Below are 18,777 nucleotides of genomic sequence, written 5' to 3' on the forward strand. Positions count from 1 at the left end.
CTTCCCTCCCCTGAAGCAACGTCGGGTCAGCAGCACTCTAAACAGGCTGCTTGGCCTTGTCCATTGGGGATTTCACTCTGCCGCGTTACTGATGACATCATCAGAAACACGGCAGAGTGAAATCCCCAATGGACAAGGCCGAAGCAGCCTGTTTAGAGTGCTGCCTGCCCGATGCTGCTTCAGTTGAAGGTAGGGCTCGCTCGTGGTCGGCAGGAAGGATGGAGGATTAGCAGAGGTTCGGATGTGCGGTGGGGGGAGGGGAGGCTGAGTTGAAGAGCTGCCGACGAATCCCAGAACTAGGGCTTATATTAAGGCCTACCTCGAAAATGGTGCTAGGTCTTATTTTTGGGCTAGGTCTTATTTTCGGGGAAACACGGTACATTTTGATTTCTAGGGCTTCTTTTTGGGGTAGGGCTTAAGACCTACCCCGAAAATGATGCTAGGTCTTATTTTTGGGGTAGGTCTTATTTTCGGAGAAACACGGTACATTTTGATTTCTAGAGTGGTGCAGTGGTTAAAGCTGCAGCCTCAGCATCCTGAGGTTGTGGGTTCAAACCCACACTGCGCCTTGTGACCCTTGCCCCAGGTGCATTACATAGATTGTAAGCCCACCGGGACAGACAGGGAAAAATACTTGAGTACCTGGATAACTCATACAAACCATTCTGAGCTCTCCTGGGAGAATGATATGGAAAACTGAATAAATAACAAGAGGAAAGACTGCATAAGCTTACTACCTCCACCTGCTGAAGACTGAGAACAGACTGATTGTAGATAGGACTGCATAGCCCACTTATACTACCGCCAAAAGTCATTATGGCTCAGTCTCCACCTGCTGGCAGAGGAGCGTAAACCCATTCGTCTGTGCCGATCTGGAGGGACGATAGAGGAATTTGGGATTGAACCCTGAAAACCCCTATAAATAATAATAGTAGCCAGAAATATAATAACATTAATAAAAACTCTGAAAAAGGTGATGTGGGGGAAACACACTGGAGGCCCATCACCGCTTAAAACGGTATGTGATTGGAAGCAGCAGTTTGCTTTTCTTCAGAGCCTGCACCTTCTTCAGAGTATCCTCATCCAATGCCAGGAAGCAGCGACGGGAGTATTCCAGCAGCCGCTCCTTGCTGGGGTCAAACTCTCCCACTTCAGACAGCTTCTCCGGGGCCACGATCAGCAGCTCAGCAATGGGCGTGGTCAAGGCCACCGTGTTCCGGTCCACCCGGTGGTGTTCGAAGGCCCGGCTCATGCTCTGGAGCTTTTGGAAGGTGGAGAGGATTTTCTTATAACGGCAAAGCACGCCCTCTGCGTCTTTCACTGTGGAAAGGAGGGGTAAAGACAAGAAAACAGAATGAGAGACGGGGAGAAAGGTGCTGTAGGACAAATGAAAACGGAACTGGGAGAAAATGGAGAAGAGGAGTGGAAAAAGAAACAGTAGTGTGTCAGATACATTCAGCCATAAGAATTTTGCAGATTTTTCATAGCGTAAAACACTTCAGTAAATATATACCAGGAGGCTAAAATGAGACCTCTAGGCTTTACATTCACCTCCCTTTCTCCACTGAGGATCCTTTGTCCATTCCAGACTTTATCCCTCTCTCCCTTACCACTGAGGATTCTCTCATCACTAAGGATCTTCTGGGCCAACCCCAGGCTTTTCTGTGATTCAAGGAAATTGCTGAATGCCTCACCCCCTCTTTCCCTCATAGCTACTCCCTACTCAATCTCTTAACTGGCAGTGTCTAGGGTTACCATTTTTTGGGTCACAAAAATCCGGACATATGGCCTCGCCCTGTTCCACCTCCAGCCCTACCCCATTCCCTCCCAGTTCCACCTTCAGCTCCACCCCAGCCCTTTCCAGTTCAGCCTCCAGCCTCGCTCCCACAAGCCTCCTCTCTTCTTCCTCGACATGCTCCGGCCGCATCGGGAGGGTCTGGAGCATGCTTCGATGTGTGCGACGTCATGCATGCATGCTCAGATGCCCTCCAGATGCAGCCGGAGCTCGTCGGGGCTTTCCAAAACCTGGACATACTGCTGGGTTTTGGAAAGTCCTCTAAAGAGAGGAGATGTCTGGTAACCCTACCTGTGTCCTACCTCTCTGTCTCTCTTTGCCTTTTGGCTTTGTGAAATGCTTGCGACCAAAAGCTGCTTTCTGCTTCTGCTTCTTGCGCTCCACCACTGAGCTTCCTTCTTCCGAGATACCGCTGAGGGAAGACAGCATGCTTTCGTTATCTGTCAGGTCTCCGTTGCGACTCTCTGTCACCTCCGGCCTTCGCAAGACCTGCTTTGTCCTTGTCTGTTCTTCTAAAAGAGGAGGACACATGCCAGGGGAGTTTACAAGCCAGGATGCCTGAACTTTCAGCTGCTTTGCTCATGCCACTGAGCGATGGGCAATCAGCCGGGTGTGAACTGGGCTTTGCTGGGACTGCTGCCCCCCCCCCCCGTGCCACCATATCAAGGCAATGTTAGAAACAACCCCTAAACTAGAAACCACCATTCTCCCACCTTACTAAACTGGAAGTTCACCATGCTGGAAACCCCTTTCTACCCCATGAAACTGTGAAAGGGCTCTGCTTGAAGGAAACTCTCCAATATGGAAAACCCTCCCACCCCACCCCCAAAACTGTGGTAAGGGAAAGGAGATGGGACTTGATTATACCACCTTTCTGTGGGCCCATGTGCCTAAGACCCCTCCTGTAGGCGGGGCTTGAGGCGCCTGGGCCAATCAGGCCCTAAGGTCCGCCATTCTGCAGATGGTGGGCCTGCTGGACGGACGGGTTTGGGACCCGTCCATCTGTCCAACTTTTTTAAAGTATGGCGGGGTGTTGCAGGATCGGCGGAGGGGTTCGGGGGGGCCAATCGGGGGTTTTGCCAGGGCAGGAGGGGCTGGGCTGCCTCATGCCCGGATGGTATCGGGGGGATGGGGATTTCACCAGGGCAGGAGAGGTTGGGCTCCCTCCTGCCCAATCTTATCGGGGGGGGGTCACTGGGGCAGGAGGGGTTGGGCTCCCTCCTGCCCGGATCGAGTCGGGAGGGGGGGTCGCTGGGGCAGGAGGGCTTGGGCTCCCTCCTGCCTGGATTCGGTCAGGGGAGGTCGCTGGGGCAGGAGGGCCTGGGATCACTCCTACTCATATCAAGTCGGGGAGGTCGCTGGGGCAGGAGAGCTTGGGCTCCCTCCTGCCCGAGCCAATCGCAAGGCTGCGTCAGGGCAGAAGGGGTTGAGTTCCCTCCTCCCCGAACTTGTCGGGGGGGGGGGGGGGGTGGATCGCGGCAGGAGAGATTGGCTATCTCTCCTGCCGCGATCATTACTGAGAGGGGGGGGTGGATTCTGTAACCAGTGTTGTTTTTGACAGACACTGGTTACAAAATCCAGCTTTTAGGCGAAGGATTGGCTCCTTCGCCTAAAAGGCCTGGTTTTGGGCGTTTGGGACTTAGGCTGTTTTTGGTTGGTAATGTGTCTTAAGTGTACACATAGTGATGGTCTGGGCATTTAAACAGCTGAATGTAGAGGTAGGCCATTCTCAAAAAAAACCCTCATTTTGGACATTTTTTTTGAGAATGGACATTTTCCCTCCTTCTACTTTCAGCATTTAGGGCCTAGGCCAAAAGGGGACTTATACATTTTTTTTTTTTATTATGCCCCTCCACACCTTTCTCTATGGGCAGCCAATGAAGTTTCTTATAAAATATAGAAACACTATCAAATCTCACTGCAGTATTTTGAATCAGTTGCAATTTTTATTTTTTTTTTACCATTTTTGAGTTTAAGTTCAAATACAAAGAATTACAAAAATTGAGTTGTGATATCAACATCTGAAAGAAAGATCACTATGCTGGAAAACACCTCCCCTCCACCCAACCCCCAGCACCGCTGGGAGGAAGCTTGGCATGCTGGAGCCCGCTTCTCCCCTGGGCATTGCTGGGAGGAAACTCACCTGCCTCACTCTTGGTGGAAGATATGAACTTGTCCAGCTGGCAGCGCAGGAAGTCCCTCTCCTCTTCCAGATCCTCGATTCGCTTCTGCAACCAGGAGTTCCTCTCCAGGGCCATGTGTAGCTGCGTTTTCATACTGTTCATAAGCGCGAAGGAGGGTGTGTTGGTCTCGGGGATATCTGTAAACACAGCAAACGCTTGCCACTGAGCCTTACCGTACACCCAAAGGGAGGGGGCCCTTCTACACAAAATCTGAAACAGCGCTGGCCCTGTGTCCAGCCGGGTCACCTGTCCTGGCACAGTCCCTCTCTGCACAGGGCCAGCGCAACACAGCGAGCGCAGTAAGCACACAGCAGAGGGGCACCAAAACCTGTCGAGCATCACCCTAATACTTCTTGTGCCAATCCTGTCTGCACACACAGCCTGGCTCTTTAGCTTTTAGCCGTAAGGTACAGAAAGAAACTCCAGCTCAAGTCTCTTAAGATTGGAGACTGTGAAACTTGAACTGGATCTCCTTCTTGCATTATAAGAACATAAGAACATAAGCAGTGCCTCCGCCGGGTCAGACCATAGGTCCATCCTGCCCGGCAGTCCGCTCCCGTGGTGGCCCGAACAGGTCACGGCCTGTCTGAGTCACCAGAAGGGGCCCCCTTGCCACCCTGGTTTCCCATTGAGTCCTATCTTCCCATCGAAGTCCTAACCCTCCGGTCTTGCACATGCACGACCTGGTTGGATTTCTATACTTATTACCTGGTTAGCTTTCTATACCTGTGTTACATCTCAGCACCTCTCTCAGTATCCCACGATCCCCCTATCCCTCAGGAATCCGTCCAATCCCTGTTTGAATCCTTGTACCGTACTCTGCCTGATCACTTCCTCCGGTAGCGCATTCCAAGTGTCCACGACCCTTTGGGTGAAAAAAAACTTCCTTGCATTTGTTCTGAACCTATCTCCCTTCAGTTTCTCCGAATGCCCCCTCGTGCCTGTTGACCCCTTCAGCCTGAAGAATCTGTCCCTATCCACCCTCTCTATGCCCCTCATGATCTTGAAGGTCTCTATCATATCTCCCCTGAGCCTTCTTTTTTCCAGAGAGAAGAGCCCCAGCCTATCCAACCTCTCGGCGTATGGGCAGTGTTCCAGCCCTCTTACCAGCTTCGTTGCTCTCCTTTGGACTCTCTCAAGTACCGCCATGTCCTTCTTGAGGTACGGCGACCAATATTGAACACAGTATTCCAGATGTGGACGCACCATCGCTCGATACAATGGCATGATGACTTCCCGCGTCCTGGTTGTTATGCCCCTCTTTATGATGCCCAGCATTCTGTTGGCTTTTTTCGAGGCTGCTGCGCACTGTGCAGATGGCTTCAGTGATGCATCCACCAGCACACCCAAGTCTCTCTCAAGACTGCTGTCTCCCAACATTGCCCCCACCAATTTGTAGTTGAACAACGGGTTCTTTTTCCCTATATGCATGACCTTGCATTTTTCCACGTTAAAGCTCATTTGCCATTTGTTTGCCAAGTCTTCCAGCTTGTCCAGGTCCCTTTGCAGGTCCTCACACTCCTCCCTGGACCTAACTCTGCCGCAGTGGAGCAGTGCACAATGGTGGATTCAGGGGAAGTAAGGGTTTTGATTTCTAGTTTGCAGGGGAGGGGGGAGGGAGAGTACCAGAAACCTTGGCTTGGAGCCTTTTGTCTTCTGTCTTTGATATTAAACTTATTTCTCTACTTCCCTGATCAAAGAACAATCACAGTGGTATACAATCACACAAAACAATAACCTCTAGCACAATCCAACAAAACCAATTAAAAATCAACACTAAAATAATGAATGCTATAGAATAAATACACATGAAAATAAAAGAGAAATGAAAAGGCATGAAGTGCAAAAAGATACAGCAACTACCACCTCTCGCAGATAACAGGATAGTGTTCGCTGTCTTCCAACATTTCAAATAGCTGGTCTCCTACCTTCCCTGCTCACCTCTTTGTCCTTCTCACCTTCAAAGTTGTTCTGGGGTGGGCTGAGGCCGTAAAAGACCTGAGATTCCGTGTTTGGGGTCCCCTCAAAGGGAATGGAAATCTCATACGTCTCCTCATCCTTCTTTACTGCAAAGAAAAACACAGAAAAATTGCCCAGAGAGGAGAGGCCAGGAAAGGAAATTGGACATCGAGCTGCAATTAACACACGCACTGAGAAATAGCAACACGAAGGGATGCCACAGAAAAAATGAGTTTAAGTACAACATCCAAACAGTAAAAAGTCACTTTATTTGACTCCTCCCTTATATATATGATCTTGTAAAGGCATGAACGCAATCAGTGGTGGTGTAATGTAATGTAATTTATTTCTTATATACCGCTACATCCGTTAGGTTCTAAGCGGTTTGAAGAAAATATACATTAAGATTATAAATGAGAAGTAAGAAGGTACTTAAAAAATTCCCTTACTGTCCCGAAGGCTCACAATCTAACTAAAGTACCTGGAAATTAATAAAGAAGAGAAAATAAAGATGGTTGAAAAAAAGAAAAATTCTATGTGAACTTATAGGATGGAAATTAAACTGACAGTGAAGAACTGTATGAAAAATACATATGGAATGCAGTTAGAGAGGGTAGGTTACAATCTATTTATGGTATTTGTTTAATTGGAAGGGGTTAAGGTGGGTCATTTGGGGGAAGGTTATCTGAAGGTCGGTGAATCTTCTGGAGGTAAAAGAGGAGGGGTTAAGATATTTGGATGAATTTTTTGAAAAGCAGGGTTTTGATTTCTTTTCTGAATGTTTTGAAGTTGTCTGATATTGTCATAAGATTGGAGATGGAATGGTTGATTTTTGCTGCTTGTGTTGCTAGAAGGTTGTCAAACATTTTCTTGCGTTGTGTGCCTTTGAGTGGGGGGAAGGCGAAAGGGTTCGAGGTTCTTCTGTGTCTTGAGGTGGAGATTTGGTTTAAGCGGTTGTTTAGATAGGAGGGGGAAGAGCCGTGGAATGCTTTGAATATCAGGCAGTGGAATTTGAATTGGATTCGTGCTTGTATGGGTAGCCAGTGAGAGTCTAAGAAGGCAGTTGTTATGTGATCATATTTTTTGAGTGAGTAGATCAATCTGAGGGCGGTGTTTTGTATGGTCTGGAGTTGTTTTATCATAGTGGCTTGACAAGGAAGATAGAGGGAGTTGCAATAATCCAGCAGACCTAAGACTAGGATGTGTGATGGAAACAGGTTATCTTACTGGTTCGTCTCTGATGGTTCCGGCCGGCCATGGCGCCTCGTGTCCAGCGCGTCTCCGGCGCGGAGCGGGCTCTGCCGGCCGGCCTCGGGCGCCACGTGTTCCACAGCGGGGCTGCAAAGGTGAGAAAGGAAACGGAGCAAATGAAGTGTAAAACATCTCACCGCTCCCATCCTGATTTCCATATGTCAACCGATCCTTTTTTATGATTTGTGCTATATTTCGTTTAATTGAAACCTGACGAGGGTGCCTTTGCACTACCGAATGACACAGGGACAACTTTTTCCCCCGTCCCCGCGGGAACTCATTTTCCTGTCACCACCCCAGCGAGTTCTTTTCCTGACCCTGACCCATTCCTGCAAGCTTTGTCCTCATCTGCAAAAGCCTCAAACACTTTAAAATCGTAAATATTCGAGGCTGTGCGGTTAAGGCAGAGCTTACAGGAATAGGACAGTGACAAACTTTAGAGGGACGGGATAAGGAGTGTGTGGCGCAGTGGTTGGATCTACAGCCTCAGCACCCTGGGGTTGTGGGTTCAAATCCCGCGCTGCTCCTTGTGACCCCCGGGCAAGTCACTTAATCCTCCATAGCCCCAGGTACGTTAGATAGATTGTGAGCCCACCGGGACAGAGAGGGAAAATGTTTGAGTACCTGATTGTAAAAACCGCTTAGATAACCTTGATAGGCGGTATATAAAATCCTAATAAACTTGAAACATTGGGAAAAATTTGTCCCCATGTCATTCTCTACTTTGCACCTGCCCTTCCGGGTGACGGAGAAACTGTAACTGGCCTACAAAGAAAACTACGTGCCAGTATCATTTCCACAGGTAAGCTTGGTCTGTAGCTGTGGTACCCAATTCCCCCACAAAGAGAAAGTTTCTTCTCACTTCATGGGAAAACAGTTTCTAGAAAACCAGAAACTGGGTCACTAGGCCAGGGAAGTCCATTCAGGAAGGTTAAAAAAAATAAACTATGACTATTTTTTTTTTTTTTTTTTTTTTTTCTCCGAGCCTCCTCAGCTTTTCTCGCTTTACGGTTGAAGTCTTGGAGAGAATTTGAGTACCATGAGACATAACGTATGCAATACATCCAACCACTTTAGGAGCAGTTTGTTATCATGTAACACGCGTATTCCACAACTTGATCAATGCATTCAAATTGTTGCTAGGTTACAAAATGTTTGGACAAATTCCTGAAGGAAAAGTCCAGAAACCATTATTCAGGTAAAAGCAGTTTATGTAGCTGGGTGTAAAAAAAGATTGATGGGCCGCCGCGGGGGCGGACCGCTGGGCGCGATGGACCTCTGGTCTGACTCAGCGGAGGCAACTTCTTAGGTTCTTAAAAGCAGTTAATATCGCTGAGTATAAAAAAAGTTTAGACAAATTCCTGGAGAAAAAGTCCAGAAGCTTTTAAAGAACACCAGGGGAAAGCCACTGCTTATCTCTGGGATCAACAGAACAGAATCTAACTACTTTTGGGGATTCTGCCAGGTACTTGTGAACTAGGCTGTTGGAAACAGAGCACGACTAGATGGACCTTTGATCTGACCCAGGGTGGCAACTCTTAGAATCTCATGTTCTAATGTGGCAGGAGGGACTACTTTTTGAGGGAAGCAGTACCCCACCACAACAGACACTTTAAACTGAAAATACAACTAACTATGGGGTCCTTTTACTAATGAGCAGGCTCAGCGCACAGAAAAAAAACATTTACTGCAGGGCACACTAAAGCATCCTGCAATAACTTTGCCATCTGTACATGCTATCTTTTTTGTTCATTTATGTTTTTGTGGAGGGAGCATGTCAGGAGTGGAGAGTGAACGTTTCTGCGCTAACCAGCTAGCGCGTGTACATTAATGCACGCTAAGGCCTGGATTCTGTAACCAGTGCCGTTGTCGGCGCCTGCCTTAAAAGCAGCTGTCAATCACGAGATGGCGCCGGGGTTCAGCATCGCACCTCCGGCAACGGTAGGCACCAGCAATATAGGCCAGAGTCTTTGCAGGCCAACATTTCCGACGCCTACCTTTGATGTGAATCTCACCTCTGAAAGCGCTGTTGGCCGCCTTAATGCCACTTCCAGCGTTCGGCACGCCCACGGTGGCGTTAGGCGGCCTAAAACGCCTACGGAGGTGCGATTTTGGTGCCAATTTTTTTTAGGCGCAGGTAGGCATCTTGAAACTCAATTAAAAATGTAATTTACATAGCATTTTTTTTTTTTTACTGAGCTTGGGTGCCTACCAGCGCCTAGAAAATCGGTGCCGGTTACAGAATCTGGGCCTAAGCGGTTAGTGCACAGTTAACACGTGTGGCGCAGTGGTTAGAGCTACAGCCTTAGCACCCTGAGGTTGTGGGTTCAAATCCCTCGCTGCTCTTTGTGACCCTGGGCAAGTCACTTAATCCCCAGGTACACTAGATAGAGTTTGAGCCCACCGGGACAGATAAAGAAATATGATAAAGTACCTGAATGGAAACCACTTATGATATAAGTGGTATATAAATAATAAAATAAATAAATAATACCTCCCTAATATATGATGGTAAGTGCCAAGGTGGTTTTTTTTAATGGTTGTGCACCAGTAGTAACATTAATGCACTGTCATTCATGAAATTAATAGAAATAAAAAGGTTTTACAGACATGGTAAAAATGGACTTGGTGCACAGGAAAAACCTACATAAGGGTATGCTAAGCCATATTTTACCAAGCTTACCCCCCCCCACCCCCCTTTTACTAAGCCGCAAGGTTTATACTAGAGGTCGGTTCATCCATATAATAAAATGGACACGTCAGTCTTAGTAAAAGAGGGGGGTTTATAAGTTAATTACCTGAACAGAAAACAAAAAAAGGGTTCCACCAAAGAGATTCCACAAGGAAAACAGCAGCGCAAACACAAAAGAAACTGTGGAATTGATGATCCTGTCAGAAGTAATTGCTGCTTTTTTATGGGGATGGGCGGGGATGGAGGTAATTCCTTGCGGGGATGGGTGGGGACAGAGAGGATCCTGGCGGGGACGGGCGGTGATGGGTGGGATTTCTGTCTCCGCGCAACTCTCTAGTTTATACCACAGGACGGAGTGCTAAATGCTCCATTATTCCTATGCTCATAGAATTCCTATGAGCATTGCAGCGTTTAGTGAAAGGACCTCTATGTTTATTTAGTTAGAGAATATGTTAAAACCACAGTTAGTCCCTCCCCTCCCCCCAGCAGAAAGGGGTCCATAGGGAATTGTTTTTAGCATGTTGCACCTCTGACATCAAAGAATGAAACTGAGAGCCACACTGACATTATGTGTAAGGCTGACCGACCCTAGATAGACACATTTTCTAAAAGACAAAGAAGCCTGTAGGGAAACAGGTATTGATTGTGTATTTTAGTTTGATGCTCTACAAGTCCCTACCCCAGAGAGCTTGTCATCTAATTGCAGAGCCATCAAGGGATTTCTTTCTTTCTCTCCTTCATCCCACCACTCTCCCACACCTACCCCAACGTGTAACCAGGAGGCAGACATACCTGTAAAGTGCACAGAAAAAGTAGAGAAAGAGCGGCCCCCAGGCCCACCGCTGCCTGAACAATTTCCTTCCTTCGGATCTCACCCTAGAAAAAAAGGAAACGTGAGTCTTACTGAGAAGAGTTTTGCCAAATCATTAACATCTGCACCTTCAGCGTTCTGGGCAGTTCCGGTCACCCCATCTCATAAAGTTGAAAGCTCCAACTAGAACAGGCTCAGAGAAGGGTGACAAGCACGATAAAGGGGATGGAACCTTATGAAGAGAGGTTAAAGGGGTGAGGGCTCCTCAGCTTGGAGGAGAGAAGGCTGAGAGGGGGATAAGATCAAGGTTTATAAAATCTCGGGTGGGATAGAACAGTTTAACTTTTCAAACATCACCAAAGGCCACTCCAGCAGATTGAAAATGCAGCTTTAAATATTTCTTCATGCAGGACTGTCGTTTAAGCTGTGGAATATGCTGCCAGACAACATGGTAGGATTCAACGGAGGATTAGACAAGTTCCTGGAGGAAAAGTCCATAAAGATTAGTAGCCTGGTCAGGGCCTGCCTTAATGTAGGCCAGTGGTCTCAAACTCAAACCCTTTGCAGGGCCACATTTTGGATTTGTAGGTACTTGGAGGGCCTCACGGCTTCATTAAAGGTAGGCGCTAGATGGGATCGGATACTACTGGTTCCTTTTCTCTCTCCTTGTTTTTGGTTTTTTTTGGTAGGGAGGGATGTGTGGTTGCCCAAGGGCCACAAGAGTAAGGGCCTCTGGAGTGATTAAGACCCTTTGGTTGTCTACTGTTTTGTTCTCTTCAGGGGGGGGGGGTGATGGGTGATGGGGTTTGGGTATGGGGGGGGAGGGATGGATCTCCTGTACTGCCATTTGTTCTTATTGGCTCTCAGAAAAACGCTGATTGCGAGAGCTATTTTGCCTGTGCCCTTAGACCAGGGGTGTCAAAGTCGAGGGCCACAATCCAGTCGGGTTTTCAGGATTTCCCCAATAAATATGCATGAGATCTATTAGCATACAATGAAAGCAGTGCATGCAAATAGATCTCGTTAATATTCCTTGGAGAAATCCTGAAAACCCGACTGGATTGCGGCCCTCGAGGAGGGACTTTGACACCCCTGCCTTAGACCCTTTGTTTATGTGTTTTGATCCATACGGTTCTTGTATACCCATGTCATGAACATTCTGGACCCCTGAGGAAGAAGTGTTTTTCGAAACACGGACCGTGTTATAAAGCCCCTCTATGGTCGCAATGCAGGCAACGGTCTGCCCCAGTATGGCCATTCTTATGTTATTTTGGCCAGATGGCAGTCTGAATATGTCCACAACGCTTGACACTCTATCTGAACATCTAATGCCATTCTCATTCTATATGGATAGTCGCACTGAATATCCGATCCGTGTTAGACCACTGCCACCAGTATTTTATGTTCAAACAATTTTTATTGATGAAAATAGCAACACAATCTTAAACAGATGAAACATATCAAAGTCAAGTAAGAAACAATGAAAACATCAACCACAGAGAGAAACAGTCATCATCATTTTTATACATAATATTCAAAAGTCACCTATCCAACTATTCTCCACCAACAGACCTGTGTCCATAGTAACATAGTAGATGACGGCAGATAAAGACCCGAATGGTCCATCCAGTCTGCCCAACCTGATTCAATTTAAATTTTTTTTAATTTTTTTCTTCTTAGCTATTTCTGGGCAAGAATCCAAAGCTTTACCCGGTGCTGTGCTTGGGTTCCTACTGCCGAAATCTCTGTTAAGACTTACTCCAGCCCATCTACACCCTCCCAGCCATTGAAGCCCTCCCCAGCCCATCCTCCACCAAATGGCCATATACAGACACAGACCGTGCAAGTCTGCCCAGTACTGGCCTTAGTTCAATATTTAATCTTATTTTCTGGTTCTAAATCCTCTGTGTTCATCCCACGCTTCTTTGAACTCAGTCACAGTTTTACTCTCCACCACACACTAGGGCCCTGGACTGTTATGAGCCCTAGAGTAGTCCATCCATCATCCCTCCCCCTTCATTCTAACAGGAAAACAGATATATCAGATGTTTAATGTACAAAAGACCCCCCCCCCCCCAAAAAAAAAAAAAACAACCCACACAACTGAGAACACCCCCCCCCCTCCCCACCCAAAGAGCGCTGTTCCTTTGCTAAATTCAAACGGGCCTCCATCCCCCAGAACTATCCCCCCACCCCCCAGGTACTCTCCTCTGCCACCAGTATTTTAAAAGTCCGTTGACCACAGTGGCTGAATATTTTGATATATACAAACACCCAACAGAGCTGCCAAGTGACCCATTCCAGGATGGAGACTTTTTGGCTGGTCCTGGTTTTACACTTACATCTCAGAGCAGTGCGGGAACTGTAGTCCATGCATTGAAATCAGTGCTGGAAATCCTATAATGCAACAGGATAGGGTGGTCAGAAATCCAAGACTGGGCCAAAATCTCCAGCCTGGAATGGTCTTACCTGCATTTCTTGCAAAGTTTATATCCATATGGCATTTTGGAAATCTGAACTCGGGAAGAAATCTGTGAATCCCCTACAACAGTGGTCTCAAACTCGTGGGCCCAGGAGCCACATGCGGCCCCCGCCAGGTACTATTTTGAGGCCCTCGGTATGTTTATCATAATCACAAAAGTAAAATAAAACAGTTTCTTGATCATATATCTCTTACTCTTCAACATATTTATCAATGACCTGGAAAAAGAGGCGAAGTGCGAGGTTATAAAATTTGCAGACGATACGAAACTGTGCGGCAGAGTTAACTCCAGGGAGGAGTGTGAGGACCTGCAAAGGGACCTAGACAAGCTGGAAGACTGGGCAAACAAATGGCAAATGCGCTTTAACGTGGAAAAATGCAAGGTCATGCATATAGGGAAAAAGAACCCGTTGTTCAACTACAAATTGGGGGGGGCATTGTTGGGAGAAAGCAATCTTGAGAGAGACTTGGGTGTGCTGGTGGATGCATCACTGAAGCCATCTGCACAGTGCGCAGCCTCAAAAAAAGCCAACAGGATGCTGGGCATCATAAAGAGGGGCATAACTACCAGGACGCGGGAAGTCATCATGCCACTGTATCGAGCGATGGTGCGTCCGCATCTGGAATACTGCGTTCAATATTGGTCGCCGTACCTCAAGAAAGACATGGAGGTACTTGAGAGAGTCCAAAGGAGAGCAACGAAACTGGTAAGAGGGCTGGAAAACTACTCATATGCTGAGAGGTTGGATAGGCTGGGGCTCTTCTCTCTGGAAAAAAGGAGGCTCAGGGGTGATATGATAGAGACCTTCAAGATCATGAGGGGCATAGAGAGGGTGGATAGGGACAGATTCTTCAGGCTGAAGGGGACAACAGGTACGAGGGGGCATTCGGAGAAACTGAAGGGAGATAGGTTCAAAACAAATGCAAGGAAGTTTTTTTTCACACAGAGGGTCGTGGACACTTGGAATGCGCTACCAGAGGAAGTGATCAGGCAGAGTACGGTACAGGGATTCAAACAGGGATTGGACGGATTCCTGAGGGATAAAGGGATCATGGGATACTGAGAAAGCTAACCAGAAAATAAATGTAGAAACCCAACCAGGTCGTGCAGGTGCAAGACCGGAGGGCTAGGACTTGATGGGAAGATAGGACTCAATTAGGAAACCGAGGTGGCATGGGGGCCCCTTCTGGTGATTTAGACAGGTCGTGACCTGTTTGGGCCGCCGCGGGAGCGGACTGCTGGGCAGGATGGACCTGTGGTCTGACCCGGCGGAGGCACTGCTTATGTTCTTATGTTCTTAAGCTATAAATTACAATATTATTATTAAAACTTAGCCCAAAGGAAAGATTTATAAACTATAAAGAGTTTTACCTCATGCAAAATTGTCATTTCTTTAATAAGACATTAACTATTTTTTCTGAGGCCCTCTGAGTACCTACAAATCCAAAACGTGGCCCTGCAAAGGGTTTGCGTTTCAGACCACTGCCCTACAGGGTGCCCTGTGAATTCATAGCATACTCCAAGGGGGAGAGTGGGAGGTGTCCCCATGTGGTCCTTTAAAAAGCATGTGTCCTGACATAGAAACAGAGAAAAATTAACACACAGCTGACCCCCACCTGCTCTGCTATCCAGTACCAGACCTAGAAACATGACGACAGATAAAAGCCAAATGGCCCATCCAGTCGGCCCATCCACAGCATCTACTAGTTCCTCCTCTCCCTAAGAGATCCCATGTGCCTGTCCCATGCTTTCTTGAATTCAGACACAGTCTTTGTCTCCACCACTTCTTCTGGGAGACTATTCCTTGCATCTAGCACCCTTTCTGTAAAAATAATTTCCTTAGATTACTCCGGAGCCTATCACCTCTTAACTTTATCCTGTTCCAGAGCTTCTTTTCAAATGAAAGAGACTCGATTCATGCATATTTACATCATGTAAGTATTTAAACGTCTCTATCATATCTCCCCTCTCCCGCCTTTCCTCCAAAGTATACGGTTCAAAGACAAAACCGCCGAAGACAAAGGCGCGCGCCGATAACTGAGCGCAAGACGGAAGCGCGCGCCGAAGAAAAAGAGTGTTTTTAGGGGCTCCGACGGGGGGTTTTGTTGGGGAACCCCCCCCCCCACTTTACTTAATACAGATCACGGCAGCGTTGTGGGGGGCTTGGGGGGTTGTAACCGCCCTCATTATACTGGAAACTTAACTTGTTTCCCTGTTTTTTAGGGAAAAAGTGAAGTTTTCAGTAAAATGTGGGGGGTTACAAACCCCCCACAACGCGGCGTGATCTGTATAAAGTAAAGTGAGGGGTTCCCCCCACACACCCCCCGTCAGACCCCTTTAAAACAGTCATTTTCTTCGGCACGCACCTCCGCGTTGCGCTCAGTTGTCTGCACACGCCTTTGTCCCAGCGCGCGCTTTTGACCTGACACCAAGTATACAGATTGAGATATTCAAGTCTGTCCCCATACACCTTATCACGAAGCCCACACACCATTTTAGTAGCCTTCCTCTGGAGCGACTCCATCCTTTTTATGTCTTTTGGAAGGTCTCCAGGATTGTACATAATATTCTAAATGAGGTCTCACCAAAAGTCTTATACAGGGGCAGCAATATCTCCTTTTTCCTACTGGCCATACCTCTCCCTAAGCATTCTAGCATCCTTCTAGCTTTTGCCGTTGCATTTCAACCTGGTTGGCCGGGGGTGCAAAAAAGTTCTTCACCCTCTGCACTGGACCGTTCCCTCTGGATTTTTGCTGCCCAAATGCATGACCTTGCATTTCTTAGCTGCAAAATTTCTGATCATTTCTCCAGCTTCACTATACCCTTGCTCATGTTGATGTGGGGACCCTGGCCAGAAATGCAGGCACAAAGTCCACTAGCAAGCTTCAAGTAGACTTAGGGACCCAGGGCAATGGCTTTGTTGACACTCTCCTAATGCCTCCTCTGCTTCCAGCCCTAGAAGTACAGGAACTTAGAAGAAAACACAGACCAACAGATATCTGAAAAACCTCTTTGGGGGTGAACCCCCCCCCCCAAGCTACCACAATCTCTCCCATCCCACCCTTTAAACCTGAACCCAATTTGCATCTCCACGTTTATATTAACACCTCTATCTCTGGATTTGGTTTTTTTTTTTCTTTCTTTTAGAGAAGCAAATGATTCGAAGATCATCAAATCAACCCACCTTCTCCTGTATAACCAGTAAAAAGCCCGGTTCAAGCTTAAGGGGAGATCGGAGCAGATCCGCAAAATTAAAAGGATTTTTAAAATGGATTCTCTGTCTCTTGCAACCTTTTCAATGCAGTCGGTCCCTTCTGCACCAATGGTGTCATCACAATCTAGACGTATAAATGTATAAAACTCGCACGTCCATGCAGGTTTCCTTCTGAAAATCAACAGCTGGCCACATCATTCATTACAGAAAATAAATATCAAGAGAGATCAGATGCAAGAATAAGGCAGGATGCTTTTTTTTGTGGATTTGGAGGAGGGGGGATGGATTATTCAGAGAGAAAGAGAGAGAACCGATCCAACACTGATTTTTTTTTTTTTTTACTTACAGGACACACAGAGAGGGGGGGGGGACCCCAAACCTGGAACCACTGAATGCCCAAAGAGCAACAACTGAGAAGACAAAACAAAAACTCACCCACCTAGACTTGCAGCCCAGCTCATGTCCCCCTTCCAGGCAGGGAATGTCTGCAAATTCCCTAGTCAGGGTGACAAGGAGCAGCTCGGTAGTGCTGACATCCCTCCACCCTGGGGGGGGAACCTTTTCCTCCCTCTGCACCCCCTGTTGCCCCCAGGAGCCCAAGAGCAAGAGAAATGAGGCTGGGAGTGGGGCAGATTAGCTACGTTCCAGGAAGGGGCCGGCACTTTTGAGACGCTCCCCTCCTGCTCTTCCAGGGGCCATCCCGTAATTCCCAACCCCTGTTCAGCTCAGTGTTGCTGTTTGCTGTGTTCAGGGAAAGAATAAGTTTATAGGTGAGATCTCCTTTATTGCATTAGATGAGATCGGAGCCCTGTTGGAAAATAGGGAAAGAAGGGGAAATAGGAATTAAGCAAGCAGGTGAAGGCTGCAAAAAGTAGTGGGGTCCCCTCTCTCCAGTAGTGGATTGTGCTCAAGATGCAGGATCAAAGCCTGGATGTGTCCAGTGCTTACTACCTCCCTCCTGAGCAGATCCTCACCCCTCCTCATGGACTCAGGGATCATCCTTTAGCATCTGGCCAGCTGCTTGACCTTGTCTCCTGAGCAGACTCCAAGGGATCATCCTTCAGCATCTGGCCAGTTGCTCGACTTTGTCTCCTGAGCAGACTCCCGGGGATCATCCTTCAACATCTGGAGAGCTGCTCGGTTTTGGTTGAAATTGTATTTTATTTAAAACAAAATGTACATTCCATCCATCAACAATTGTAGGCAATGTACTGGAAAAATCATACATCCAAATAAACAAAAATTGAGCACAAAATACATAATGACAATTACAATAAAAAAATAAGAACATAATCATTGCCACATTGGGACAGACCGAAGGTCCATCAAGCCCAGTATCCTGTTTCGAACAGTGGCCAACCCAGGTCCCAAGTACCAGGCAGAAACCCAAAGAGCAGCAACATTCCAGAGCTGTGATTGTGATGTCATAAAGCCTCATTCCACCAATGCCTAAGAGCCAACCTCATCAGTGATGTCACAATGGCTTGATTGTCCTAGACTTGGCTCACATAAGAACATAAGAAGGTCCATCAAGCCCAGAATCCTGTTTCCAACAGAAGCCAATCCAGGTCCCAAGTACCAGGCAGAAACCCAAAGAGCAGCAACATTCCAGAGCTGTGATTGTGATGTCATAAAGCCTCATTCCACCAATGCCTAAGAGCCAACCTCATCAGTGATGTCACAATGGCTTGATTGTCCTAGACTTGATTCACATAAGAACATAAGAAGGTCCATCAAGCCCAGTATCCTGTTTCCAACAGTAGCCAACCCAGGTCCCAAGTACCAAGCAGAAACCCAGAGAGCAGCAACATTCCAGAGCTGAAATTGTGATGTCATAATGCCTCATTCCACCAATGCCTAAGAGCCAACCTCATCAGTGATGTCACAATGGCTTGATTGTCCTAGACTTGATTCACATAACAACATAAGAAGGTCCATCAAGCCCAGTATCCTGTTTCCAACAGTAGCCAATCCAGGTCACATGTATCTGGCAGATCCCAAAAGAGTAAAACAGATTTTATGCTGCTAATCATAGAAATAAGCAGTGAATTTTCCTAAACCCATCTTAATAATTGTTTATGGACTTTTTCTTTTTTAGGAAATGAGCCAAACCTTTTTTAAATCCTGCTAAGCTAACTGCTTTAATCACATTCACTGGCAACAAATTCCAGAATTTAATTACACACACAAAGTTATTTTTGGCATTCATAATTTGGACATTTTAGTTTGTAAAATTACTGTTTATTTTGAATGTTCTCAGGTAATTTTTAAGAGGAAGCTCCAACATTTTTCCTGTTTGAAAACGGCTAAGAACATAAGAGTTGCTATACTGGGACAGACTGAAGGCCCATCAGGCCTAGTATCACGTTTCCAAAAGTGGCTAATCCAG

General features: G+C 47.0%; 1 protein-coding gene across 5 annotated transcripts; it reads right to left on the minus strand.

The window, feature by feature from the left end:
- Window positions 1–585: 585 nt before the first annotated feature.
- CCDC106 (coiled-coil domain containing 106) lies at window positions 586–17,021 on the minus strand. 5 transcript variants are annotated; one of them, XM_033959985.1, is made up of 7 exons: window positions 16,828–17,021; window positions 10,673–10,756; window positions 7,165–7,275; window positions 5,937–6,044; window positions 3,939–4,115; window positions 2,098–2,307; window positions 1,004–1,320 (listed from the first exon to the last, which is right to left on the minus strand). In XM_033959985.1, exons 3-7 carry the CDS (start codon window positions 7,193–7,195, stop codon window positions 1,004–1,006), a joined length of 843 nt encoding a protein of 280 aa, XP_033815876.1. In that variant the 5' UTR covers window positions 7,196–7,275; window positions 10,673–10,756; window positions 16,828–17,021. The 5 variants fall into 5 exon arrangements, with proteins under 5 accessions (XP_033815875.1, XP_033815874.1, XP_033815876.1 ...); XM_033959986.1 differs by having other exon boundaries at window positions 16,824–17,021; XM_033959987.1 differs by lacking the exon at window positions 16,828–17,021 and adding an exon at window positions 16,359–16,658.
- Between the last annotated feature and the right edge of the window lie 1,756 nt (window positions 17,022–18,777).

The sequence above is a fragment of the Geotrypetes seraphini genome, chromosome 10, assembly GCF_902459505.1.
Source record: "Geotrypetes seraphini chromosome 10, aGeoSer1.1, whole genome shotgun sequence".
In the NCBI taxonomy this organism is placed as follows: domain Eukaryota; kingdom Metazoa; phylum Chordata; class Amphibia; order Gymnophiona; family Dermophiidae; genus Geotrypetes; species Geotrypetes seraphini.